This window comes from Gymnodraco acuticeps, unplaced genomic scaffold (assembly GCF_902827175.1).
Source record: "Gymnodraco acuticeps unplaced genomic scaffold, fGymAcu1.1, whole genome shotgun sequence".
NCBI classification, from domain to species: Eukaryota; Metazoa; Chordata; class Actinopteri; order Perciformes; family Bathydraconidae; genus Gymnodraco; species Gymnodraco acuticeps.
The window spans coordinates 743,210-770,758 of record NW_022991436.1 but is presented as its reverse complement, the minus strand read 5'-3'; the positions used below and the strand labels follow the sequence as shown (position 1 = coordinate 770,758).

The 27,549-nt window shown below is 43.0% G+C and overlaps 2 protein-coding genes across 3 annotated transcripts; one reads left to right on the top strand and one right to left on the bottom strand.

Moving 5' to 3' along the window:
• The first annotated feature begins 916 nt into the window (after positions 1-916).
• On the top strand, positions 917-20,867 carry LOC117532763 (LIM/homeobox protein Lhx8-like). The gene is made up of 8 exons (XM_034196253.1): positions 917-1,048; positions 2,394-2,537; positions 3,455-3,576; positions 5,231-5,451; positions 18,899-19,002; positions 19,330-19,425; positions 19,629-19,809; positions 20,112-20,867. The coding sequence occupies exons 1-8, from the start codon at positions 1,022-1,024 to the stop codon at positions 20,186-20,188; spliced, it is 972 nt and encodes a 323-aa protein (XP_034052144.1). The 5' UTR covers positions 917-1,021; the 3' UTR covers positions 20,189-20,867.
• On the bottom strand, positions 12,447-26,687 carry LOC117532765. 2 transcript variants are annotated; one of them, XM_034196257.1, is made up of 5 exons: positions 15,021-15,139; positions 14,494-14,543; positions 14,262-14,409; positions 12,963-13,072; positions 12,447-12,865 (listed from the first exon to the last, which is right to left on the bottom strand). In XM_034196257.1, the coding sequence occupies exons 3-5, from the start codon at positions 14,395-14,397 to the stop codon at positions 12,650-12,652; spliced, it is 462 nt and encodes a 153-aa protein (XP_034052148.1). In that variant the 5' UTR covers positions 14,398-14,409; positions 14,494-14,543; positions 15,021-15,139; the 3' UTR covers positions 12,447-12,649. The 2 variants fall into 2 exon arrangements, with proteins under 2 accessions (XP_034052148.1, XP_034052146.1); XM_034196255.1 differs by lacking the exons at positions 14,262-14,409; positions 14,494-14,543; positions 15,021-15,139 and adding an exon at positions 26,277-26,687.
• Positions 26,688-27,549: the final 862 nt, after the last annotated feature.

Sequence of the window (27,549 nt, the reverse complement as noted above, 5' to 3'; positions counted from 1 at the left end):
ATATTATTATACACAGAAATCCTGCAGTCTTTTCTTTATGATGTCCAATGCATTAGCCTGAATTGAAGTCCCTTGATCACAATGAAAATATTTGGCTTTTTTCTACTGCATTTCGCAAAGTCAGCTACCTCCATTTATTTCCAGTCTGCAAAAATATTAAAAATAGGAAAGAATAATCATCTTAACATAAGAACCCGGACCCATTTCTACTTTTGGGGAAATTAAGGGGAACATCATTTAGACTAAATAGACCACTTAGAACACATTTCGGACAAGAAACCCCCTAGTGTCAAATATCTGAAAAGTGACATATATGTCACATGGGCTTTAATGGTAAAGTAAGTCTTATTTATAACTTAATTAATGAGGATGATTTTTTGGTTTAAAATTGTTTGAACATTCTTTGAATTGGAGAATAAAGAATATATTAACTAAATATAATGGATAACCACAACAGGTTAAATGTAATAAAGGACGTGATGTAAGCATTTTATTTCTTAATGGCTTGAATTTTACCTTTAGCAACAAAAAACAAGCTTCTGAAATGTAGCTAGTTCTGTCACATGTGTTAGCCTGGCACATGGACATGTTGTTATGGGAACACAAAATTACATGATCTGGCCCAGGACCCGTCACCACACTGTTCAGTGTGTGTCACTTAGGGACTTCATGGGATAAAAACAAGGCTAAAGCTGTATGAGGAACTTTCCAGCATATGTAAATGTAATGTGACACCTGTGTCACGGTGGGTCCTTATGGGTTAACATTACATTAACTGTTCTTTGATGGTGCAGTAGGCGGGTACGAGCACAGTGGGAGGTGCACTGAGCTGCTTAACATTACATGAAACAAGCATGTATCTCACAAACAAACGGTGAGTGAAAAAAGTCCTCAGAAGAGCAAGAAGCGAGGCTAAAGGAGTTGGGGTGTCAAGCGGGGGTACAGGGGAGTAACACCGGGGTCAGGCTCCCCACATCTGTCTGAACAGGGATGCACCGGGGGCGGAAGACGCTCCGTGGATATGTCTAACTGCGCCTCCAACAGCGTTGTAAGTAACAATATATTTTACATTTACAAAACTACGACTTCACAACACTGTTCATTTTCGTTTGTTTCCAGAAGCTAAACAAAGTAAATACAATATAATAAAGACAAAACTATTCTTATTTTGGAGGCTATAGGCCCATTTATTTCATTTTGTGAATTAAGAATTTCTCCACGCTGCATTTTGATACAGTGAGTGAACTAAATTATTTACAGGTTATAAAAATCTAGCTTTCCTATTTTGAAAACTACATTTACATTAAGGACATAAGTCTAAAGGCAAAAAGTATTATCGGGTGCTAGTGCTAGTGTTTCCAGGCTTTATTGGTATATTCAATGTTCTGCTACATATATTAAAACCTCCTAAACATCAAACTAAATCAGTTACATACTGCAAAAATAATTGTATGTAGGCTAAAGGGTATCAGCATAAAGTTGTGATTTTATATTTAATTATGCTTTTCGGTTATTATTCCGATAGGCCTATGTTGCCCTCACTCACAAAAAAAGTCATTATTTGTATCATTCTTCATATGAACCATATTTAGAAAAGTCAACCTTTGCTGATATTTGACCACAGTTTATAGGTTAACTCTAATTACACTCGTTATCCTTCGTTACAATAGCAGAATCACAGGTGAATTTAATTTCTTTAAAAATAAAAAGTGTAGGCCTACAGGTGAATACTGTGAGAACACACCGCACCGTCACTTATAAAAGCCAGACGTTGAACACACCTGCAGCCGGCTAACTCTTAATCATGTGCACGTGCGCGGCTCATCATAATTAGTCAGATCTCGTTCAGCTGTGAGCGTGGCCGGTGGTAGGATTTGCTTATTGTAGCACACACGTAAGCATTCACATTGTAAAGTTAATATTGTGGACGAATACTGTCCTCCACTATTTAGTGTCGATATATGATATATGTGTCGAAAATGTTGTTTTCTTAGTGCATTGGTTAATGAGCGTGGTTGTGAAGGAAATATGAAGGGGACGTTAGCCTTCTGTGTCATTGTGTCTCTCGCATCACTCTGGACTCGTTGACAGCATGTCGGAGGAAGAAAGGAGACAAGCGGAGGCTGTTTTCACTCGGCTACAACAAGGACAAATTTATGTCGACACAGTAGGTGTTAACAATATCTAACCAATACATTGTGAAAAGTTAAGAGGACATTTGGAGCTCGCGTTAAAAAAAAAAAAAAAGTGAAGAGGACGCTCGCGTGACTGTATTCGCACTTCAACGTGTAGCTAGCCATAAGTTGCTTTAGGACTATGCTAGCAGTGTAGTTTGAATGCAGTTTTAGTTATGAAAGTTTTACACGTTGTTACATTGTAAGATGCTCCTGCAGGGTTCCTCTGGGCCTGATGATCTTTTTGAGGAGGACGCCTACTCTCCGTCCTTCTCGTCCTCCTTCCCCACTGTGACCTCCCTGCAGGGGAAGACCCTGTGCACCTCCTGCGGCCTGGAGATAGTGGACAGATACCTCCTCAAGGTCAGACTGACAATTGTATGCTTGACAACACTTACAAATTGTGCCTCCTTTTAGAACAAGTGGACAGAAAAACTTGCTGTTTCCAGCCTCTCGTGACTTGAGGCTCAGTGCCATTTGTCTAAGCTACTTGTGTTTTTTTGTATGTAGATACTTATTTCTTCAGTTTAAAAAAAAAATCTATTTAAGACGCTATATATTTATTTTAGTTACTGTCTGCAATCAATTCCATTTTAAAATGCCCAGAATACTCAAAACTTGCAGTTCAATTGTTATTGGTTATTATTTGTGTTCTCTTTACATATAACCAGTACAAACCATTGTTTCATTTGGCACATATGTTGCTTTCCATTTCTAAATTACATCCCCTTGTTATGCATCATAGAAACGTAATAAATTGATTTTTGCTCTGAAATTATTATTGGTTATGAGTCCAAGCATAGAAAAAATGCATTTCCTCCATGGCCTAGCCCCCCATCTACATCACCGACCTCCTTCAGGAGTACACCACCTCCCGCACCCTCCACTCTTCGTCCGTAGGACTTCTCACCATCCCAAGCTCCCGCCTCAAAACCATGGGTGCTCGAGCTTTCAGCGGCTCCCAGACTCTGGAACTCCCTGCCACATATCTGACAGTCTGATTCCATAACGACATTCAAAACCCACCTGTTCAAACTGGCATTTTCTTTATAGACTGTACCCTGTGTCCTTCTGTAGTCCATTTCCTGTTGTTTGTCTTGTTTTACCCAGGCTGATATTTCACTAAATCCACTGTTTTAATTGTTCCCTATACTGCCCCTATGCCCGGTAAGGTGTCCTTGGGTGCTATGAAAGGTGCCCCCCAAATAAAATGTATTATTTATTATTTCAGTTAAAGTGATGCATTGTTGTTAAAATCTCTTTTTTCTTCTCTATCTCAGGTGAACAACTTTTGCTGGCATGTGCGCTGCCTCTCGTGCAGTGTGTGCAACACGTCACTGGGGCGACACGTGAGCTGCTTCATCAAAGATAAACAGGTTTTCTGCAAACTTGATTACTTCAGGTAAGTCATCACTACAGTAACACAACTGTACCTCCAGTCACTTCCTTTTATTAATAAGGAAGATTAAAGTAATACAATATGGACAGCAAAAAGATATAAGAGCACAGACGAGGAAAAGCACGAGGTCAATGTAATTATTGGAAACATGTAAGGTACAAGTTTTAATGTCAAATTAATGGGAAACAGAGCGACAAAGTCAGAGAATCACCTTTTTAAAAATGTAATATTTATATAAAGTTGTTCTAAACTCCTAAAAAAAAAAATTGTTTAAAGAATGTTAATAGAATAGAATTGTTTAATGTCATTATACATGTACAATGAGATAATAATAAATGCTTCTCCCTTTCAAGGGTGCCATCAAAAACATCACAACAAAATACACGCAGCATACATACTTAGGAATAAGGAATAAAGTGCAGTAATTATTTCCAGGAGTATAAAAATAAAATCTGTAATGTAATAAATAATAGTATGTATTTATAATAATAATAGTAATGGTATATATGTACAGAGTCACATTTATGATGATTAAGAGGTATTATTTCAGGTGTTAAGAGCAATGATGGCTCTTGGGGAAAAAACTGTCTTTGAGTCTGTTTGTTTTGGATTGTATACACCTGTAGCGCCTGCCGGAGGGCAGCAGGTTGAACAGGTGAAAGCCGGGGTGTGAACTGTCCTTGACAATGTTTTGGGCTCTACTGAGGCAGCGGGAGGTGTAAATGTCCATCAGGGAGGGGAGAGGGCAGCCGATGATCCTCTGAGCTGCTTTTACAACTCTCTGGAGCCTCATCCTGTCGGCCTCAGTGCAGCTGGCGTACCACACTGTGATGCAGTATGTCAATAGGCTCTCGACGGTAGAGCGGTAGAAGGTCACCAGCAGCTTAGTGGCCAAGTTGTTCTTCCTGAGCACCCTCCAGAAGTGCAGACGCTGCTGGGCCTTCTTGATGACAGCTGTGGTGTTGTCCTTCCAGGAAAGGTTGTTGGTGATGAGGACTCTGAGGAACTTGAAGGTGTGGACCCTCTCCACACACTCGCCGTTAATGTCCAGGGGAGCGATGTCGGTAGTATTCCTCCTGAAGTCTACGATGATCTCTTTGGTTTTTGTGGGGTTCAGTCAGTGCCAGGTTGTTCACTGAACACCACGCTGAGAGCTTCAGTACCTCACTCCTGTAGGCCGACTCGTCTCCTCCTGAGATGAGCCCCACCACAGTGGTGTCGTCAGCAAACTTGCGATGATGTTCTCTGGGTGGGCTGGACTGCAGTCGTGGGTACAGGAGAGGGCTCAGCACACAGCCCTGAGGAGAGCCGGTGCTGAGAGTGCGGGTGGAGGAGCGATGGGGGCCAAGTCTCACACGCTGGGCGGTTAGTGAGGAAATCTTTGAATGTCAGATGGTTAACATAATGCCACTGCGATATGAAAAAAAGACAATTATAAGAAACATTGATTTAAATGCATACGTCTGTCTTTTAGGTACAGTTTATTATAGACTTTTTTTTATTTTACTTCAAAATTTTAAGAAAAACAAAATGCAATAACAGCAACAATGATCACATATTAAAAGACACATCCTACTTGTATAAAAAAAAAATGCCTATTAAGGTACAAGGTTTAAATAATTGTTCCGCCTCTTTCCCTGTCCCCCATCTGTCTCAGGAGGTACGGGACCCGCTGTGCTCGCTGTGGCCGGAACATCCACTCCAGTGACTGGGTGCGCCGGGCCCGGGGCAGCACCTTCCACCTGGCCTGCTTCTCCTGCATCTCCTGTAAGCGCCAGCTCTCCACCGGGGAGGAGTGTGGAGTGCTGGAGAATAGGGTCTTCTGCCGGCCACACTACGACATCATGATGGAGAATATCCAACGTACTAAGGAAAATGGTGAGTCTATATGTGATGAATTACAGCAAGAGTGTATGTTTAACCAGGGTCTTTCTGAGTGATGGCAAAAGGAGATTGAGTTTTAGTTTTGTTGTAGTCTTTGCTACTCACCTAGAGAGAGGCTTTGGCAGAGTTTGTGCATGACAGTTATAGAGACGATGCCCCTCTATAAGTTATGTTTGAGCTAATAATTAAGCATACTTTACCGAAAAACAAGTATTCCAGTACAATACGGTATTTAGTGTTCTATAAATATATTTTATGGGTCATGAGGAGGATGTTTCAGGGGTACCTGCCTCTGGTCTAGTGTGAGCTTGAGACAAATTTACATTTTCTAAAACAAAATTACATGAGCAAAACACTTTTACCAAAGAAAAAATGATTTAACATTAACAAAAACAAATTAACAAGATGCGAAACACTTTTGCAAAGCTAGAGACACATTTACAAGTGTCGAAACACTTTAACAAACTAGAGAATCAAACCGGAAAGGTAATGCCCATCATACCAGAAGTGACGTGCAAGTGATTGACACAAACTGAAGTTTGTTTTGGCCGATAGACCGCCGGTACCTATGGACCTTTATGGTCGTTAAACATGTTTTGTCCGTTCTGTGGAAACCACCTGGGCCAAGTGACATGGTTTTGCTCATCACGATATACTTTCTCGTGCGCAAGAGATACGTTCTCGTGGACACGAGAAAGTTACAGGTTCGCCAAGTAGGAAGTGGAGCTGTGCCTTTTACACACAGCCTTTGCTGTGTTTACCTTCATTAGAACGCTAAAGAGCGACTGCTGCTTCGTTATAGCCACACAAAACAATATTTGCACCGGGGCCAATCACAACCTTGTTACGCCACTGGTGCTCAGTGCTGTCGGAGTGCAGTGGAACACTGCAGTTAACTCCGTCGTCTCTCGCGTTTGCTTGGTAAAATCAGCAGCTCTTCATTTGTGACCGTAAAGGCGTAATGTAATCGAAAAAGCGGCTGTGACGCTAGTACAAGAGTAAAATAATGCAATTTGCGAAAAAAATGTTTTACCATAGGTTCTTTATAAAACTGACACTGTTGGACTCAGTACTAGTTTGACTGCTACCAACAATAAAATGAAGTACTTTTACTGTGTACTTTTTTGATTAATACTCTGTCAAACTCCCCTCCTGAGTACAATCATTCATGTATTCTGCTATATTTGTTGAGGGATACAAATATGTGTTACCATAAGATTTACATGAAATTGATACTGTTGGACTCAGTACTACTTGGACTACTACGACAAGTACAATTAAGTAATTTTACTCTGTACTTTTTGAGTAATACTTGGTTAAACTCCTTCCCTTAGTACAATAGTTCATATACAATACAGGAATTATTGTACTCTATTATTGTAGTTTGACCGAGTATTAAACAAAAAGTACACAGTAAAAATAGTTGATTGTACTAGTGCTAGTAGTACTTAGTACTGACCAGTGTTGTGCTAGTTACTGAAAACCAGTAACTAGTTACCATTACTAGTTACTTACACCCAAAAGTAATGCGTTACTGTGAAATGTAACGTTTTTGTTACTTGAAAAATGGGCTCCCATTAATGCCCTTATAGCCTTCCTTTCAGTACTGTTATTGCATTGGAGAATAATACAATCTGTTGATCAACTTGACATGCATTATATGCAATCTGGATTGCATCGATATTAGCTGGCTTTCCATTTTTGTATATTCTTTCTCCAGGTAGTTGGAAAACATTTTCCGTCCCATATGCCGTGTGCCGCCCGGACATGCCATCATGCTAACTAGCTCCCTGAAAGCGGGTGACTCCACTGTAGCAATAGCCTGCATGTGTTCTACAACATACCGTGCAATGGCTTTATCGACTTTTCCCTGGCCAGCAGTCCCTTGGTTAAAATCCAGCCGCTGTTGCTTAGGTGGAGGTGGAGTGGCTTCGGCTGAGTCTCTGTGGTCTTAGCTACTAGCTTCGTCCCAGCATGTTGTTTTTGCAGATGTTTTAAGAGATTTGAATGACTGGTTTGGGCAGTAGATAGGATCTTTGACCCGCCAGGACACAACTTACATTTAACTAAAACGTTCTTTTATTTGTGCTCGACAAAAGTGAAATAGTGAGAATATCTCCAGGTGGAGAAACTAGACTTGAGCTCCGCCGCCGCCATGATAGTCTTGTTAGTAAACACAAACACGCCCACAGCGCGTCTCCGCATGTGACACAGGAAGTATCTAAGTACATTTACTCAAGTACTTAAGTACAGTTCTCATCTCTGTTCGCCTGGCTGTTGACTATATAAAAAAACTAACGGAGTAACGCACCATGTAGTAACGGTAACTGCGTTACTGAATTTAAAAAGTAATGCGTTACGGTGTGTCCACACAGCAGCTTTGACCAAATCTTGAAAATCCTGGAGCTGGGCGTGTCTGACAGCTTGGGGATTTCGCGACCAACAACCAATCACATGAATATCACATGAATATCCCGCCCCCGACATACAAAGCAAAAAAACCCGGTTCTTCTACACTATTGTCAAATAGGAAGGGCTATGATGAACATTTATTTTTTGAACATTTATGAGATTAATGTTTATGGTGCTATTTTATGCTACATTCCATGTTGGCTAATGATACTGTCTATGCTTGCTAGCAACGAAGTAAACTAGCAACGAAGTAAACTGGATATAAAATCCCCAAACGAGCGAAAACCTATCCGAAAATCCCCCACAGCCTCTGCCACCTCCCTCCATGCCTGGTTCCTCCGGTTTGTATCCCGGTAAGTAAATAGGGACTGGTCATAAAGAACCGGGTGATTTGCTACCGCAATAACTAAGTTCTCCTTCATTTTTGTGGAATATAGAAATGAACTGCGGGTCTCGTTCTCCCAGCTTGCACGCGGTTTGATTGGCTAGCGCAGGGGTGGCCAACCCGCGGCTCTCGAGCCGCATGCGGCTCTTTGCCTAGTTTCATGCGGCTCTTCAGTTCATATCGAATTGTGTGAGTTTGGGGGAGAGACACTGACTCCTGACTAGTGTTGCACGGTGTACCGATACTTGAAAGGTACCGCGATACCCTGCCGTTAAAAACGTTACTATTCCTCCGTTTCATTAGTATCGGTACTTTAAGAATGACGGGGGAAAGTACTCCGGTGAGAAAGCGCCGTTTAATAAGAGCCGTGTGTGTTCAGCGCTCTGCTTCCATTCCCTGCACTGCAGCCGTGCCTGCAGTCCCGCCCCTCTCAAGCACGTTCTAAGTCCCTCCCCTCTCTCATGCACGCGCTAGCTGCCAGAGTATGTGAGAAAATGAGAAGCATGGCTGCAAGTGGGAGTGCAATTGCCGCTGCGCCTCGGCTTGTTGACAAAAAAGACGCCAGAAGCGAAATTTGGAAGTATTTTAGCTATATCTCTGACAGTGAGGGCAAGCCACGGACACCACGAGGCCCGTCTGTAAGAAATGTATTAATTTGATTTAATACGAATTATTGTCATTTGTTTTATTTATTGTTCTCATTGTTTAAAAGTTTGTGTTATGGTTCTGGTGTGAAATAAAGCACAATAATTACATTTAAGACTGTTTCCCTTTTTTTAAGAAAAGTATCGAAAAAGAATCGGAATCGCAATTCTTGATTTGGTATCGAAAACAAAATGTTGGTATCGTGACAACACTAGCTAGCTACTCCTGACAGTTAAACATGATATTTAGTAGGTCTGTTAAGTATTGAATGCTGATAATTCTGACGTAATTTGGCCGGTCAAAGTTGTTTGGGCTCGGATAAAATCGCTCCGTTACTTTCGTCCCGTGTTACTTTCGTCCCGGCTCTCCCTACGTGTGTATGTGTGGTGTCAGGAGTCAGTATGAGAGGATGACAGCGCGTCTAATTTTGATGTGGCCCAAGAGCCAATCACAATAATACCTGTGATGCAGTGAACCAATCACCTTTGAGGGGGGGAAAACCTATCGTTGATTAAACACTATCCAGTGTTTCCCCTACCATTGTCTTGGAGGGGTGCTGCTTCCCGCCAACGGAGCCCCGCGCCCCCCCTGGAATTCAAGGTGTTTAAAAAATATATATAATTATTATTATTTTTTAATATATACATAGCACCAAATTGCAAATAATCTATAACTACTGTCACTTTTCACATTGAACATGTGCTCTTTTATTAAATAAACTAAACGCTTTCATTTTAAGTTGTGAGTTTAGTGTTTTTGACCCTAAGAAACACTGATGCATTAATCAATACCAATAATCCACAGCTCCTCTCTCTGCTCCAGAGGATTTAAAAAATATATATCCCAATGCCACAAAAATGCATCAGTGACGGTTGAAATCTTGTCTCCAGAAAACAAAAAACTGAAACAAGCGGTATCAGTGACTGTGTGTTTGATGTGGCTCTTTGCAGTAAAATAGAAAAAAATTGTCTCTTAACCTCTGACTGGTTGGCCACCCCTGGGCTAGCGCTTGAACTGTCAGATTTGCATAAACGGATCTGATTGGCTGTCGCTTCCAGCTCAGCCTCAAAAGTTGAACAATGTTCAACTTTGGAATCCTGAACATCCTCGAAATCCTGGAAATCTTCGCCTCGCCCCCCCACAATGCAGTTCGGCGACAAGCGAGGGAAAGTGACGTCATCCCCATTCAAAGTCAATGGGCGGAGACGCGCTGGAAGCGGTGGACAAATCGCCAAAAGCTGCTGTGTGGATGGGCCGTTAGCGTACTAGTTACTGCCAAAAGTAACGGCGTTACAGTAACGCGTTAGTCCCAACACTGGTACTGACTGAGTCCAACAGTATCAATTTCATGTAGAACTTTTTGCAAAAAATCATTTTATCCCTCAGCAGAATACATGAATTATTGTACTAAGGATGGGAGTTTGACTCAAAAAGTACACAGTAAAAGTACCTCATTGTATTTGTGGTAGTAGTCCAAGAAGTACTGAGTCCAACAGTACCAATTTTATTAAGAACTTATGGCTAAAAATCATTTTATCTCATCAAACATAGCAGAAGTGGCATGATTTTGTAGGAGGGGACTTTGAGAGAGTATTACCCAAAAAGTACACTGTAAAAGTAGCCTACTTCATTTTATTGTAGCAGTCAAACTAGGACCGAGTCAAACAGTGTCAGTTTTATTAAGAACTTATGCTGCGTTCACACCGGACGCGATGCGATGTTTGGGGGCGGCGCGATTACATGTAAAGTCAATGCAGAGACGCGGACAGACACAAATTTGCTCCGACAGCGAGCATGACGCGGCTCGAATCACGCGATTGAACTGTGCCGCGTCAAACGCGAGAGTTCCATTTTTTTCAAATTCACGTGACACGATCTCGCTGTAGCCAATCAGCGGTGAGGATCTCAGCCTGCCGTCACTGATGTTCAACCGGAAAACATCAGCCGTTAGCTGTTAACACACAGAGATCACAGCTCCTCATATCTGTTCAGAAACTGGACAAAAGTTAAACAAGTACAAACCACAGACTGTCTGTGTCATGGCGAATACAGTCGCTGGTATATTTATGTCTGTAGGCCGTTGTTATGAGTGTGGAGTGAGCATATACAACGTTAGCTTAGCCTGGTCGACCCAATCTCCATTCAGAAAACAAGCATTCTAAAAGGTTTTTCGCCTGCCGTCTGTCTGCAGACTTGTCAAGCATTAATTCATGGTTTTTACTAACCGGTATCAGTATGTAGTTACTTTGGCATCATTTAGAAACGTGTATTACAATTTAATCACGGTGAAATATGTTAATTTTGTTGTAGCTCCCGAGCCAGCGCGTCTTGTTTGAATGATGCGAGTAACCACAGCTGGCAGCCGCAGTGAAACTGGAGCGATTAGAGCGAAGCGAATATTTGCATCGCGTCTGGTGTGAACGCACAATTACGGCCCCTACACACGGCGGCGTGCGTTGCCGCTTGGCAGTGGGCGTGTCTTGAGCTTGGGGAGTTTACGCGACCAACAACCAATCACATGAATCTCTCCTGTCAATTGCATACAAGGTTTTACATGTCACACTTTACATGATGAACATTTATGACATTAATGTCTATGGTGCTATTTTACGCAACATTCCATGCTGGCTAAATACTATCTAGGCCTGCTAGCTGTCCATTCAAACGAAGTAAACTGGATATAAACTCTCCAAACAGGCGAAAACCTACCAGTTTCACCCACTGTCTCTGCCACCTCCCCCCATGCCTCCTCCGGTTTGTATCCCGGTAGGTGAACAGGGACTGATCATAAAGCACCGGGTGATTCCCTACCGCTACGATTATTTTCTCCTCAATTTTTTTGTTATATGAGGAAATGAACTGCGGTCTAGCTCTCCCATCATACACACGGTTTGATTGGCTAGCGCTTGTACTGGCATATTTGCATAAAAGGGGTTTGATTGGCTGACGCCTCCGTCGAGGCGTCAAAAGTAGAACATTGCTCACTGCAAAAACGCCCTGTCAAATTTAAGGCCAAACGTTCTAGATGTAAGCATGCTTGCACTTAAAACAAGCACATTTGGCTGCCAGTGCAGTAAGCAAATTTCACTTGATAAGATGTCTTAAAACAAGTCAGGCTGTCCGACTATCATTATAGCACATACAATCTTGAAATAAGATTAAAAAGACTAATTTCAAGCAATCTAGTTAAGCCTATTTAATGCAAAAGAAGCCTATTATCACTCAAAACTTGGGTACTTTTAGCATCAAATTACTTAAAATTAGATTTAGGGTGGCGTGTGGCGCAGTTGGTAGTGCGTTGGTGTTAGGATCAGGGGAGCATAGGTTCAAACCCCACTGCAGTCAGCATGTCGTTGTGTCCCTGAAGACACTTCACCCCAAATTGCTCCTTTGGGGATTGCCCACAGTATTGAGTATGTAAGTCGCTTTGGATAAAAGCGATAACAAGTTACATGTAATGAAATTCTTGTTTTTATGTAATGGAATTCTTGTTTTTAGGGAGCTAAATTAGAACACATGCTCTTAAAATAAGTAAACATGACAATTATTTCAAAAAACACGTTTTTATTAAGTCAGTCCATAACAAACAGGATCATTTATTAAATGAACAAAGCTCTTCAACATATATACATCCTTATAGAACTGACAAACATTGGACACAGAATTCAAGTTCTCTACTTTTTTGTGAATTCTGCCCATTTTTTGTATGAATGAGTAAGGTCACGCTCGTGAATACTGTCCTTCAGTACCTCAGTCTGGATGACGGATAGGAGAGGAGCAACACATTTGGGTGAGGTGGAAGGTGTAAAAACACCCCATCAGGATGAGTGGAGCCTCGTGCATCATTTCCCTAGGTAGGGTCATCAGTGTGATTTTGCCAACAGCCAGGAGGAGGTTAGTAGAGTCTAGGATGACTGGACTGGTGATGGGCCGTTTCTGGAGAAACGTATTGGGGTCCTCAGATGGCTGAGAGCAACAAAGTAGAGACAAAAAGTAGAAACAAATTAAACCTCAGGGCATATCAAGTTTTATTTCAATTTAACTGATACTGACTCAGACTCACCTCAAGAACATGGAATAGTGCCTCACTTGCTGACCCAAGCTTTTTGGGTGGGGCAGTTGGGGAAGGAAACATTGAGGGAAGTGCCTTTATCAAAGCAATCGCTTGTCCAGCTGAAAAACAATATGGATACATGATCAAATACATTGTGCTTGGTTTTGTTAGGCAATTTGACTTTGACATTAAGTATTGTGTTCCTGAAAAGTAAGCACAAAAGCAAAAAAATATTTCTGTGCAGAGCCCAAGGGAGTATAAGCTAATCATGGAAAAACTATGCTGTTGGTGAACGACAGTGTATGCGTGTATCCCTGAAGCGACATGAATCTTAATGTCACCTTGGGAAATTGTACATAAACTGGTGCTACTTTTTTTTCAAAATTGGCCTGAGACAGAGAGCGTGGGATCACCAAAATCAAATGGTTCTCCTAGGGATATTGAATGTGCACAGCGAAATGAAAGAGTGAAATAAAAACGATTGCAGTTATTGGATCAGCAAACTGAAAGTTTGGCTGGATAGTGGGGGGGGGCAGCGGTCGGGGTGAATTTATAATATCCCTGACACTTTCACTGCAGGGGATATAAAAAGCACTTGTCAGTTGCACAAGGGAAAGCAAAACAATAAGGGTCACCTGTATGCATGACATAAGGTAGTAGTGTTTAAACCCTCTAGTGACCACTACTACCTTATAACTACCATTTTGCCATAATTCAGTCATCAAAAAGGAGATCCTGTCCTATCAAAATAATGAAAATAAGCTAATACAATCACATCCCATGCGGCCATTAAATGGTCACCCCCAACCCAGGGGTGGTTCTAGGGGGGGGGCAGTGCCCCTAACACTGACCTCTGACCCCCCTGTGGCCCCCCTAACAATGAAAAGTTTTTTTTTTGTTTTTTTTAAATGTATATTTTCTGGTACTCGGTTTGCCAAAAACCGCAGGATTTTGTTGCTGTAATGTGAGATTGTGCAGACACCCTTATGTAAAGTAGAGATGTAACTGTTCATTGCCTTTATTTTTATATAAATATGGTGTGAGTGCAAACATTGCACTATAACTTAAGCTGAAGCTAACAGTAATAACTATAAGATCTATCTGAAATAAATAAGTGTACTGAAACAAATACCAATAACTGTATTGCATTGTTTTCTTATGCGCAATTACTTCATACTGTCTAGTTCTCTTTTTCGTCCTGCATGTATTGTGCCCCCCTCAGAAAATAACTGGCCCCCCAGTGAAATTGGTCTAGAACCGCCACTGCCCCAACCTATAAAACATCTGTTATCTATACAGTATGCTTACATTTATCCAGACCCATTGGTGGCTTCAACGACTTGTTCCACACTCCAAAGAACAGCGCATTTTCGCAAAAGCTTTCCCATCTGGCTTTGATCTGATCAGTGAAATTCTTGTTGCCTGCCTCTAGAATTCGGCCCATCTCGTCCAAAACCTGAGTGTAGAAATCAATAGAACTTTGATACAGAGAAAACAGCAAACAGATGTTAGATGTCTAAATAATTAACAAGAGATTTACCTTTTTAAGAGTGACACAGTTGTGTCATCAAATCTATCCATCTCACCATTCTGTAATTTACAGGAAAAGACGGCCACTGTCATTTTAAAAGTCAACCCCCAAAAAAATCACATTTAAAAAAAGGCATCAGACACTAAATTGTAAAATTGCTGTGATTCACTATGAACTAGCCAGGTCGACGTTAGCTAGTCTACCACCACCCTTTGCGTTTTTAACTAACTGCTAGCTTTTAACAGATCAATTACTGAATACCAAAAGAAAACGTATGCTATTAACGTCGGCTAATTTTGTGTTCCTTACAGACAGTTTATTTATCTGAGTAGTTGACGTTAGCTAGCTTAATTTTTACATACCCCATTAGTGAGGTTAAGGTTAGCTAGCAACACGTGCTTCGTAGTTAGCTAGCTATCTTAGCTAATTCAGCTAACAGTTAACCAATGAATGTACTTCTACTTAATAAATTGAAAGCACTAATATGTTACATACGCCTATGGACTTTTATTCCTATGTTCAGTTACTAACGTTACCTTAACTGCACTTCTTGGGCGCTGTCCTGCCTCTCTGGTGAAGGTGAACCAACTGAACAACGTGTTACATTCCACTGGCGCTGCGGAGCTTGGCTTGTGGTGCGTTCAGGTGATCCTCGTGAAATAGGAAATTCCCCGTTTGCCATGATTTGGACACAAACAGCCATTCTTTCACACACACATACGGGTATTGGGCCGAGGGCGACACCGTACTTCCGGTATCCGCCGTTTTACGCAAGGTGCAAGCAGGCCAAGGGTTTAGCGTACACCGTCTAGGTGTTGCTAAGCTTCCTGTACTGAATATCATAGTCTATTGCCTTAATCAATATCTAGTCAACTCTAAAATACCACATATATGCAATGGCATGATAATATTATTGTGACAAGTGGGATAGGCCTATTCACCTGGTGTTTCCAGAAATTAGACGTAGATGCAGCCAAAATCGACGAAGGCCACTTTTGAGGGTCGTTTTTCCATACATCTGCAGGCAGTCTGTAAAGGCAATCCGACAACCCACACAGCTCTAGTTTATGCTGGTAACGACCTAGAGCACACCCCTCAAGTCCAGAGATGTAATCCGAAGACATGCAGCGATTTCTTCGGTCGTTAATTCAGAAAAAAAACCTAGTGCACTCTGCCTGGCTACGTTAGCTAGCTGTTTATATTTGCACTTCCAGGATATTTGCACCTCCTTGAAAATGGCGTATATATATATGGCGCGTGTTGCATTGTGGGTAGCTCGTGACGTCACTGTGTGAAAGAATCCACTTGTAAACACTGAGGACTAAGGAGGATCTCTTGATGTAAATAATATAGTACTGGCATTCGTTGTTTACATCTTTTAGTGGATCTTGTCATTGATCCAGCTTCTGACAAACACATGGTAAATAAAGTCACTAATTTTCCGACTTTATGAGAGATGACAAACACATCATGGATGCACATTCCAGGTTTTTCTTCTTTCAGGGCCAATGAGAAGCAGAGTAGGGGCGGGTCTTCGCATAATTAAATAATGCAGCAAGCGCCAAATTCGCACACACCACTGAGAGCAATCGTTATAGTCGTCCACATCTGATGAAGTGTGTGAAAATTCAAGTCAAAGATATTGTGATTTTTTTTTTTTGTTATCCATATAGCTCAGCCATACTTGGTGTGTTAAGCTGTTCATGTTTAAATGTGTAATGTGGCATGGATTGTTTGAACAAGTTTGGTGTGATAAATGCAAAGCACCACAACCTCAGAAATTAAGATATTGTTCTTTGTCCAGTATTGCTTATGCCATAGATAATAAGAGACCAGATAACAGGGGAAAGAGACGTTCCTTGAAGGAAGAGGGAGGGGGTACTGAGTAGCTGGCAGCCCCTCCCAACAGTGTCCTCACTGCTCGGGGACCCCCACCTTCTTACCAGTTCCAGGGCAGTAACAGAGTAGAGATTGCACACCTACCTCAAGAGTCAATGTCATGCATATCATCAGTTATTCTGGTCCATATCCTTTAGGAAAGTGTGTTATGATGATTATCAGTTCATTTTGTGATGATCATTAAAAGAGATGTTAATTCTTGTTTGAATTGTGTCTTTTACTGTCTTTACCAGCTGAGAAAATAACTTATGTTAACCACAGAGCTGATGCTTGAAATTCATTTGTTTCTTCTTGCCATACTAGTGCTTAAAATAAGGCTTTTTAGCCTTGAAGTGGATGTTTTATAGACAGGTCCCTTGTATCTAGTTAAACATAACTAAAATAAAGACAAAGTTGCTTATCAAGACAAGGCAAGTAACATTTACTTGAATTAAGTCAAAAAATCTTCCATAGAAAGCACTAGATAAGCTATTTAAACTCAAATCAAGACAAACTAGATTTAGAATCTAAATATATGATTATTACACTTGTTAGATCTGCAGTTTTTGCAGTGACTTTTGCAGCGAGCACCACGAGAGAAGCTACGCTTTGCTCCCACGATGCAGTTTGGCGAATCATGACGTCACCCCATTCAAAGTGAATGGGCAGAAGCGTTGAAGCGGCAACGCACACTGCCGTGTGTAGGGGCCGTTAGACTAGAGCAGTGTTTCTCAAACTTTTTCATACCAAGGACCACTTAACAAATAAAAAAACACTCGCGGACCACCTAACTCCACAAATATCCAAAATCACATCGTTTTTCTAGAACAAATTACAAATCGCCTGAAAATAGTAGGCCTACAAACAAGTGGCAACATGTGTGATGAAGGTGTTGCGCTGGGCTATATCATGCAATCGAAAGTGACAATTAAGCTCGCATTGCGGAGATATTCCCGCGAGAGTGCGGACAACTTAAATGTATTTATTTATTTCAAATGTGAAATGTTACCAATATACTCGCGGACCACTAGGGGGCGCTCACGGACCACCAGTGGTCCGTGGACCACACTTTGAGAAGCACTGGACTAGAGCGATTCGATGGGAGCTATTAGAGCGAAGCGAATATTCGCATCGTGTCTGGTGTGAACGCAGCATTATGGTACAAATGATTTGTATCGCAAATAAAGCAGAAAAAACATGCATTATTTTACTCTTGTAGCCTACTACTAGCGTCAGTGCCGCTTCTCTGCAATTACCGTAAAGGCCCGATTTAATTGCGCACTCAAAAATGAAGAGCTGCTGATTTGACCAAGCAAACGCGAGAGAACGCAGTACCGGAACGGACGACAGTATCTTAATATCTTCTGAAAACAAATGCCAGTGTCACACACACGCCCTGGGGGCCGGACATCTCCTTCATAAATAGAATAATAAGGCGTAATAATCGGGCAGTTCGATGTGTGTGTGGCTATAATGAAGCAGCAGTCGCTCTTTAGTGTTCTAATGAAGGTAAACACAGCGAAGGCTGTGTGTAAAAGGCACAGCTCCACTTCCTACTTGGCGAACCTGTAACTTTCTCGTGTCCACGAGAACGTATCTCTTGCGCACGAGAAAGTATATCGTGATGAGCAAAACCATGTCACTTGGCCCAGGTGGTTTCCACAGAACGGACAAAACATGTTTAACGACCATAAAGGTCCATAGGTACCGGCGGTCTATCGGCCAAAACAAACTTCAGTTTGTGTCAATCACTTGCACGTCACTTCTGGTATGATGGGCATTCCCTTTCCAGTTTGATTCTCTAGTTTGTTAAAGTGTTTCGACACTTGTAGATGTGTCTCTAGCTTTGCAAAAGTGTTTCGCATCTTGTTAATTTGTTTTTGTTAATGTTAAATCATTTTTTCTTTGGTAAAAGTGTTTTTGCTCATGTAATTTTGTTTTAGAAAATGTAAATTTGTCTCAAGCTTTGTTAGTGTTTCACACTTTGTAATTGTCGATTGCACCTCTCAGCCACTGTACTAGAAGTCATTTATTGATCCCAATTTGGGAAATGTTTGTTGCATCAAAAACAAGGCAATGTACATAAGAGAAATTTAAGACACTAGAAATAAACAATCCAAAATATTTCTGAACTAGAAATACAATGGCATTAAAAAGTAAAAACAAATACATGTCCAGTATAAAATAAAAACAACTACTTCTGCTTTAGTACAATGGAGGGGCAGCAAGTGTTTCCAGAAACTAGCCCACCGTAGATAGTTTCATATTAATCCGAATAATTCAGACTTTATCAACCCACTGTATTATACTGTGCTTACTTGCAGTTGGAAATGTCGATTTTGATTCCAAATCATCAAGATTACATTGTTGCCGATCAGACACTTTTCCCCAAATCAACTTACATACACTCAATAGTGGACTGTCCCCACAAGAGCAATTCCAGGGAAGTGCTGCAGCAGAATCCACATTTGAAACCGACCTATATTTCAGAATGTCAAAGGATCTGTTTGACATGCTTTGTGTCTTGTTTTTAAAGAGCAACCCCAAGTGGAGGAAGAGCTGTCGGAGAAAGACGAGGCCAGCTCCATGCCCCGGCCGGCTAAGAGGGCCAGGACCAGCTTCACTGTGGACCAGCTACAGGTACCAGTCTGCTTACTGCTGCAGGATTACTGGGCCATGTTTCTTTCTTACTCTGGTCGATTTGATTAACTTCCACTAAAGTGTGAGACCACCTGCATGCTTTCATTAGCAAATGCTCTGCAATACTTTTTCTTATAGAGGTTTCAGAAATAATAAATGGTTTAATAATAATAAGTATGACATGAGTAACCATGTCTATTCTCTGAAAAACAGTTAGCCAAACCCGGATGTGTTTTGCCCTCTATTGTACATTGTATTGGAACACATGTATTTGTATATTTTTATTCTGTTATCCTTTGTATGTCCTCCTCATCTCTACATGTGTAGGTAATGCAAACTGAGTTTGCTAAAGATAACAACCCAGATGCCCAGACCCTCCAGATATTGGCAGAAAGGACTGGTCTCAAGCGCAGGGTCATTCAGGTAAAGCAACGGTTACTGCCCTAAAGATAGGGCTCTGCTGAACGCTAATATTGGTGAATGCTTATATTTCTTTCAACAACTTGATTGAGAAATTCACTCCAACAATTGTGATAAATTCTCACAATAGAGAAAGAATGATATCTTAGTGTTGGGAATCAAAGTTATCGATGGAGTCACTTTTCACCTCATGTCTCCTCATTCAGGTTTGGTTTCAGAACTGTCGAGCTCGTCAAAAGAAATACATCAGCCCACATTCCTCCTCCTCAACCTTTATGGCATCCTTTGCTCCTGGTCAGCTGACGCCACCTATGATGGACGATCTGCAATACACAACCTATATTTCCCAGGATGCACCCCTCCTCACTACACTGACCTATATGGATGGTAAGAAACATGTACACACATCACCATTACTGACGGAGATTATAAATACAGTTAGTGCGCAGCTAGCTCAGTGCTAAGAATATAAATCAATAGAAAAGCTGTGTATATTATGGCTGGCAGGTAAAACCAAAGCTAGGCCCTAACCCAGGAATCACATTCTTATAATAGTCTCAGCATTTAGAAAAGTTTGAATTTGAGATTTATTTTAGAACATCTGTCATTTGAATTTACATTATTTGTTTCAGATATAATGTATAGCCTCTTGATTAATAAATAATTGTCATTCTTTTTACCTTCCCTAGTTCAAAATCCAGACCCACTTCTGCTTCAGCCTCTCATGTCTCATTCGCTGACACATCTGCCCGTCAGCCATGCCTGAGCTACAGCCCGCCTCTCAGAAAATGGAGAAAAAACGATTGGCTGATTGGAAGATAAAGAGCAAATTGTTACTCTTTCATAAAAAAGTCCTGAGGGTTTAATTACTTTGTTTTATAAACTGTCCAAAGAATCAGTTATTAAGTCAAACTATTTAAGTTTCACCGCCTTATATGTGAGCAAAAAATAACCTGTTATGTCAACACATTTATTTAATGGAATCACAGAAACAGGAGAGTTTTGACAAAATATGGTAATAAGTGAGATGAAACCTTTGTTAATATGTATATGCTGTGTTTTTCTTTGTATTTAATTTATTTGAAAATAATTGTGAGATAAGGCACTTTGTTGTAAGAATATATAAAGTGAAGTAAGCATATAGTTTTCAGTTGTTTATTTAAGGATGTGTTTGATGATAATAAGATTGTTAGTTGGGCAAGTACAAGAGAGAGAAGCGGGTTGTTTTCCTTGTAAAGACTTTGTTAGAAAAGCTCTCTGCTCTCCACTTGGAAGGGTCAAAGGCTGTTATTCTCAAAACATCCACATGTCCTATTTTTGATAAACAACATTTCTTAAGATGCTTTTCAGTAGAACATGCGGTAAGCACAGATAAAAAAACAAAGCAATGTGTAAATATTTCCTTAGATTGGGAATGTTAGACAGAAGCCATGTATGAACTGCACACTGGGAATAGATGCTTTCACATTTGATGTTTAAGATAATCTAAATTAAAGTTCATGGCTGCAACAAAAGGCTTTGTTCATATTTGGTTTATTCACTGTAACTGATTGTCATTTCAAAGATGGTGTGATACAAATCTACCCATGTGGGCTGTAAAACTGAGCATTGTTTGAGTACATCTGTCTGTGCATCTGATACAACACTACTTTTCAGAACAATCTATTGTAGTTATGCTCGTCTTTTTTTATTCGACAGTCATAGTCACCTAGTTACTTAGCAGATCAGTCCTAAACTAGAGAATGCAATTCCTGAAGAAATTGCTAGTGGGAATGCTTTATGCTGAAATTATAATGTGTAAGAAGCAGGAATATTTGGATGACGGAATGGTTTCCATATGAATGAATATTATGTTAAAAGGTAGCCTGAAACTCCAAATGTATAAATAATGTTAAAGATGTAAGACTTTGAATGTAGGGTTATTCGTAGGAAAAGTAGAAAATGCAAAAAGAACACTGGCAGCGTTATGAAAATAAAAGCTCCATGGTGAAATAGTAACATTTGGCACATTTTATTTTCAAAAACCAGAACATGGGGGGAAAAAACTATATAAAACTTTTATATTCAGGAAACCACAAGTGAAAAGGTGACTTTTTATTTTGTTATCAAATGTGAGGTGAAACATTTTTTATATATTTAAACATTTGCGCTGTTTTTAGCGTTATTTTTTATTTGAATAAAATCTGACAAAGGGAACGTGAAAAAAATGAATACAACTTTAAAAAAACTATATATATATATAAAACTTTTCAAATCAATTACTAACAAATATATTCAGTAAAGCCACAAGTGAAAAGGTGAAAAAAAATAAAGTAATGTGTGTTAGAACAAGTGATAAAAAAATATATACAGTATATACAGAAACTATTCATATCCATTTTGTAATAGTTTTTTCTTAAATCAGTCAACAAGTGAATGAGTTAAAACAAACAATATATAGAAATGTTTCATATCAATTAATAAAGAAAATAACAATCTGAAGAACAAAAAATCTAAAATACAGAAACCACAGTATTCATATAAATTAAATAATAAATCAAACAAGTTTGTTAATTGACCAAAAAACATGAACAGTTGGAAGATTGAAAATGGGATTATTATTAGGATGATGTGTAGGTCATTGAAAAGTAGAATCATTTAGAAAGATGTGAACATTGAAGTTTCTATTTTAGAAAAGCTGACACTGTAGTGCATCGCTGGTTTTAAAAGTGATTTATAAGAGTCATGTTTTGCATATGGTGAGATCTCAGATTTGGCGTAGAGCTGTTGAGGCATGAACCGGTGATATACAAGTGAAGATTGTGGGACGATTGGACGTGTCAATTGGATTAACAGCCACATCGTGTTTCATGGCGAGTGGTCTGTTGCCATGGCAACGACATTTGATGACACCCCATACTACGCTTAGATGCGTTGATGGCTGCATCGTTACCAAACCTGTGAAGTTCTGGGCTGTTTGGAGTATTTTCACTGAAGTTATGAGAAAACCGTGTTTCAAGACGAGCATTGTGTTGCCATGGCAACGGCATTTGAAGAAATCTCAAAACTGTCCCGTAGATGTCTTCACGGCTGGACTGTTAGCACACTGCTATCTGAAGTCTGCTGCTCTGGGGCCACATTTATAAAGGGATATACGCTCAAAAAACGGCGTAAGCCAGTTCTCATTCATAACACTTCGTTCGATGTCTCACTATGGGATGCGCCTCATCGCGGAGCAAACAGAAGCATCAATCTCATTACGCCAATCCTGATTGGCTGGTGATCTTGACGTCAGCGTCAGGGAATTCACCCCCTATAAGTAGCTTGCGCCACGACGCATGCGTCATTCAAACACCTCTTCTCGCTTCAGAGCACATCTCTATAGTAGCCGGACAAGCTTAACGGTCCACAGACTGAATCCAAATAAAACCATTTTGGTCGACGGGCGCTCGCCGGCTACTCCTTCTGCTTTGCAGGAAGACGGTAATACTAACGCCAGTTAGTATTGAAATCGACCTCGCCGTTCTCTTTCCCCGGAAAGTAAGGTAGGTCTGATTTTTTCAAGCTAGCAACACACCTGTTGCTAGCTCGCTCCCTCACTATCGACACCACGGTAGCGAGGAAGCTTTTTATTTTCTCTTCCCCACAGAGGAGGAAAGGATTAAAGGAGCATACTGTCACACCAGTCAGTATTCTCCGGGAATAAAAGACCCACACCGTCCTTTTTTCCAGATTAAGGACAGGGTGGTAACACCTTTTTTCTTACCTGTTGAGAGCGGGTCCTCTCCACGCCACGAGGCGAACAAGATGGACGCCTCTCTCCCTCACACCAGAGGAGTCAGGGACTCGGTGGTTCGACTCTGCGGCTGCGGGTTGAAGATCTCGGGCACAGACACACACCAGGTCTGCTCGTCCTGCCTCGGGCTGGAACACGCCCGAGGCGCTATCGACAACCCCGGCTCGTGCGAACATTGTGTCCGCTTCACCGTGAAGAGCCTCCGCCGACGGCTAGCACGCCAAGCTAGCCTGTCGGAGCAGGACCCCCCCATGTCCACTGACCTGCCGGCCGGCAGTCAAGACGCAGAGAGTGAACCCCTCTCCGTGTCGGTCTGGGGCTCATTATCTGCGATGGCTGCAGAACCGGAATCCCGCGCCCTGGCAGGCCGGGACCTGGTGACGGCAAGACACGCGGGAACGGGACCCCACGCTTTACCGAGCTGGGGCTCCTGGTTAGACCTCACCATGGTCTCACCCGCGGAGGATGTCCTCGAGCTGGACTACGATGAGGACGAAGAGGACGCCTCGGTGTTCCTCCTGTCCGAGTCGGATGAACATGAAGAGGACATCTTCATGTCATCGGCTCAGGCTGCAAAGCCTGGAGCGAGGGCTGCTCTCCCGGGCGATAGCACACCAGCTTCGCCCTGTCTGAGCATGGACCTGCAGGCCGTGTGTAAACGCGCCGCGGCCAGACTCGACATCCCGTGGCCTGAAATGGCCAAGGAGACCTCCAGGTCCCGCTACGAAGGGAAACATTTTCCCCAAGCAGCGCGGACGAAGAGGCAACTCCTCCCGGTCTTCCCGGAGATGTTGGATGAGGTGTCGGTCTCGTGGAGAGACCGGCCCTTCAGCAACAAGGTCCCAATCCAGGGTGCCTCCTCCCTAGACTGTGACGGAATGGAGAAGCTCGGCATGCTCCGCATACCGCCCATGGAACCGCTGGTAGCGGCCCACCTCCTACCGAGGATGGGCCTGTCACCAAGCAGGAACCCCACGCTGCCAGCAAAGTTGGACCGATTTCAGTCGACAATGACTGAACGGTCCTACAAAGCCGCAGCGTTGTCCGCCAGGGCCCTGAATGTGTCCTCGCTGCTAACCGCTTACCAAGCGGAGCTCTGCGAGGACCTGTCGGGTAACCCGGGGGCAGCCACTCTGGACGAGATGGCAGCGGTCACGGACATTTGTGTCCAACGCTGAGCCGTCCAGGCCACGGGCAAGGCAATGGGGATCATGGTGGTGCAGGAAAGAGCGAGATGGCTCAACCTCACCAACCTCCCAGACCGGGAAAAGGAGGATGTGCTGGATATGCCCATCGTTCCCGAGGGAATTTTTGGCTCCGCTCTCGCCTCCATGCAAAGGAGGTGTGAGTCGAAAAAGAAGGAGGACGAGGCACTCCACCTCTGCCTCCCTCAAAGGGTCCAGCCGCTGCCTTCGCAGCAGCAGTCCTTCGCCCAAGCTGCCTCGAACCCTGGTCGGTTTAAAACACCGAAGACGCAGAGGTCGCAGCCCGCCCCGAGTCCCCAGCCCAGGCTGGAGACGAGGGCGAGCTGGCCTAGAAAATCTCCGGTTCCGGCTGCAGCTCAGGCGCAGCCAACCCAGAATTTCGGCCAGCAGTCGAGGAAGAAGAAGCGAGCGGCGTGACAGCCCCTCCTTCTCCCCTCTGTGACAGAGCTGGAAGTCCACGGTTCCCCAGCTCTAAATGTGTTCCCGCCGCCTCGAGAGATGCCTCAACACCATCCTCAAGTCTGCACAAACACATGTCACACATTTGTTGATTTTTCTGTCATAAAACATTTGCCGCTGACGCATCCAGGCTTCAGGCCGAGGGCGGAGCTCAAAAAAATGAAAAGAAAACAAATAAAACCAATAAACAGCCCGTCAACTGTTCCCCTTCTGAGAGCAGCTACGGCATCTCTCAAAAGGCGGATTACAGGTGGGTCTGTGAAGGCACCACCGCCACGCGCATGCGCAGTGCCGGCTGGGGCTTTAAAGGCACCACCGTCACGCGCATGCGCAGTGCCGGCTGGGGTTGTGAAGGCACCACCGTCATGCGCATGCGCAGTGTCGGTGGGGATTGTCGAAAAGGGGCACCACTGTGTTCAGACACTAGAGGACCCCATAACACAACAAATAGAGACTCAGAGGGGAAGAGACGTGACATCTCCACTGGCTCTAAGGAGCATGCAGTGGAAGATGCTCACATCATCTGCTTGGGTTTTCAAGACAGTAACACGGGGCTACAGACTCCAATTAGCTGTCACGCCCCCTCGCTTCTCGGGCATTCTGCATTCGCAGGCCCGAGGAGAGTCAGCCCATATTATGGAGAGAGAGATTCTCTCACTCCTAGAAAAGAGGGCTATATCTATTGTACCCGCCGAGCAGAGTCAGGGCGGCTTTTATTCCAAGTAGGCCTACTTCCTCGTTCCCAAACGGGGAGGGAACGGAATTCGGCCAATACTTGATTTGAGGGCTCTGAACAAATATCTAAAAATATATAAGTTCAGAATGCTCACTCACACATCTCTGCTGCGGCTCGTGCGACAAGACGACTGGTTTACCCACACAGGAAATATCTGAGATTCGCATTTCAGGGGATCTGTTATGAATACAGAGTACTCCCCTTCGGTCTGTCTCTCAGTCCAAGGGTGTTTGTACGATGTACGGAAGCCGCGATAGCCCCGTTAAGACAACAGGGTATTCGCCTGGCGACCTACCTGGACGACTGGCTGCTTCTCGCACAGTCGGAGCAGGAGGCTGTTAAGGCCCTGACACACCAAGCCGATATCGGCTGTTCTCGTAAGTCGGGAGACGAAGCGTGTCCTGTCGCCCAAACTCAATTTGGTGTGTCCCGAACAGTCGACCGTGACACGCCTTATTTGGACTGCCTGACCCGATCCATGGCCGATTCAACATGTTGAACCGGCCATGGATCGGGTCTGGCAGTCGTACCAAACAATCACTCTGATTGGCTGTTCAGCTAGCGAATCAGTGCATGAGAAGCGATACGGAAGTGAGGGACGTAAACAAACGATTTAAGAAGAAGGCACACACAGACTGCTATTCATATTTAAATATAGCAACATCTTTAGCTTGCATACCTGTTGCCAAAAATCGCAGCGTAACCATCTGACGTGTCCCCACGGAGATGCAATCCGGGTAGTTGGTGTTTTCCCTCTGGGTGATTGGAGTGATGAGTTCCTCCAACGTGTGGAACTGCACAGGAAAAAGCCGAGCGAAATTTCTGAAATCTGGCACTTCATTGAATTCCAGCTCTCGACACAGGTTTGGGAAAGCACCGTGAGCTTCTCGCTGTAGTATCCATGACTTCACCCATTTAGTGCGGTTTCTCCTAATTCTTCGCTTCCGCTTCTTGAGAGACTGTTGCTTGAGAATGTCTTCCACAAGTAACACTGCAATGGCTGATAGCTCCAGTGCCGCATGAAACATGTTTTAGATGGACGAGAGGGAAAATGGAACGCACAAGCTATTTCTTGTTGTTTATATCACGGTCTGTTCTTCTTCTCTGTCTTCCGGTTGTTGCCTCTTTTGAATGACGAATACACACTACCGCCGCCTGCTGGTAAGGAGAGTTATTGCCACTCACGCACTGAAGTCTTTGCGGTGTGTTCCCGTGCGACACATGGCCAAGACGCAGGAGAACACGGCCAGGCAACAGCCGACGTCAGCGTCGGCGAGTCCTCTGGTGACTGCTTGGTGTGTCAGGGCCTTTACGCAGACAAATGTCCTTTGTCTCTCCGGACATGGCGCGCGGAGAGTGATGGTTACTGTGAAATGCGTAATGGCACTGCGCCACTGGCTGCACCCGACTTTTCTAGTGCGAGGTGTGCCTATGGGTGCTGTCCTTTCACGGAAAGTGGTCACCACGGACGCATGTCTGACAGGTTGGGGAGGTATTTATGAAGGTCGCCCGGTGAGGGGTCTCTGGAGCAGAGACCTCCAGCGGGCGCACATAAATTACCTGGAGCTTTTAGCGGTGTTTCTCACCCTAAAACGCTTTCTGCCTTTCCTCAGGGGACATCACGTCCTCGTGAGGACAGACAATACGACCACAATATCGTCTATTAACCGCCAAGGGGGTTTGCGTTCTCTCCAGTTACACACACTTGCGCGCAAACTGATCCTATGGAGCGGTAGACGTCTCCTCTCTCTGAGAGCGACGCACGTACCGGGAGTGATGAACCTCGGGGCAGATCTACTGTCCAGAGGTATACCACTTTATGCAGACTGGACTCTACATCCAAGGATTGTGAGTCAGCTGTGGGTGCGTTACTGCAGAGCCGCGGTGGTTCTGTTCGCATCGAAAGACAATGCTCAGTGTCAGCTGTTCTTTTCGATGCGCGATCTAAATGC

Coding starts and splice junctions, on each gene's coding strand:
- LOC117532763 (XM_034196253.1), top strand. CDS start 1,022: ATGTCTAACTGCGCCTCCAACAGCGTT. Junction 19,003..19,329: donor TCACTGTGGACCAGCTACAG/GTACCAGTCTGC, acceptor CTACATGTGTAG/GTAATGCAAACTGAGTTTGC. Junction 19,426..19,628: donor TCAAGCGCAGGGTCATTCAG/GTAAAGCAACGG, acceptor CTCCTCATTCAG/GTTTGGTTTCAGAACTGTCG.
- LOC117532765 (XM_034196255.1), bottom strand. CDS start 26,625: ATGTTTCATGCGGCACTGGAGCTATCAGCCATTGCAGTGTTACTTGTG. Junction 13,073..26,276: donor GCTGCGATTTTTGGCAACAG/GTATGCAAGCTA, acceptor ATTGTTTTTCAG/CTGGACAAGCGATTGCTTTG. Junction 12,866..12,962: donor CACTATTCCATGTTCTTGAG/GTGAGTCTGAGT, acceptor TGTTGCTCTCAG/CCATCTGAGGACCCCAATAC.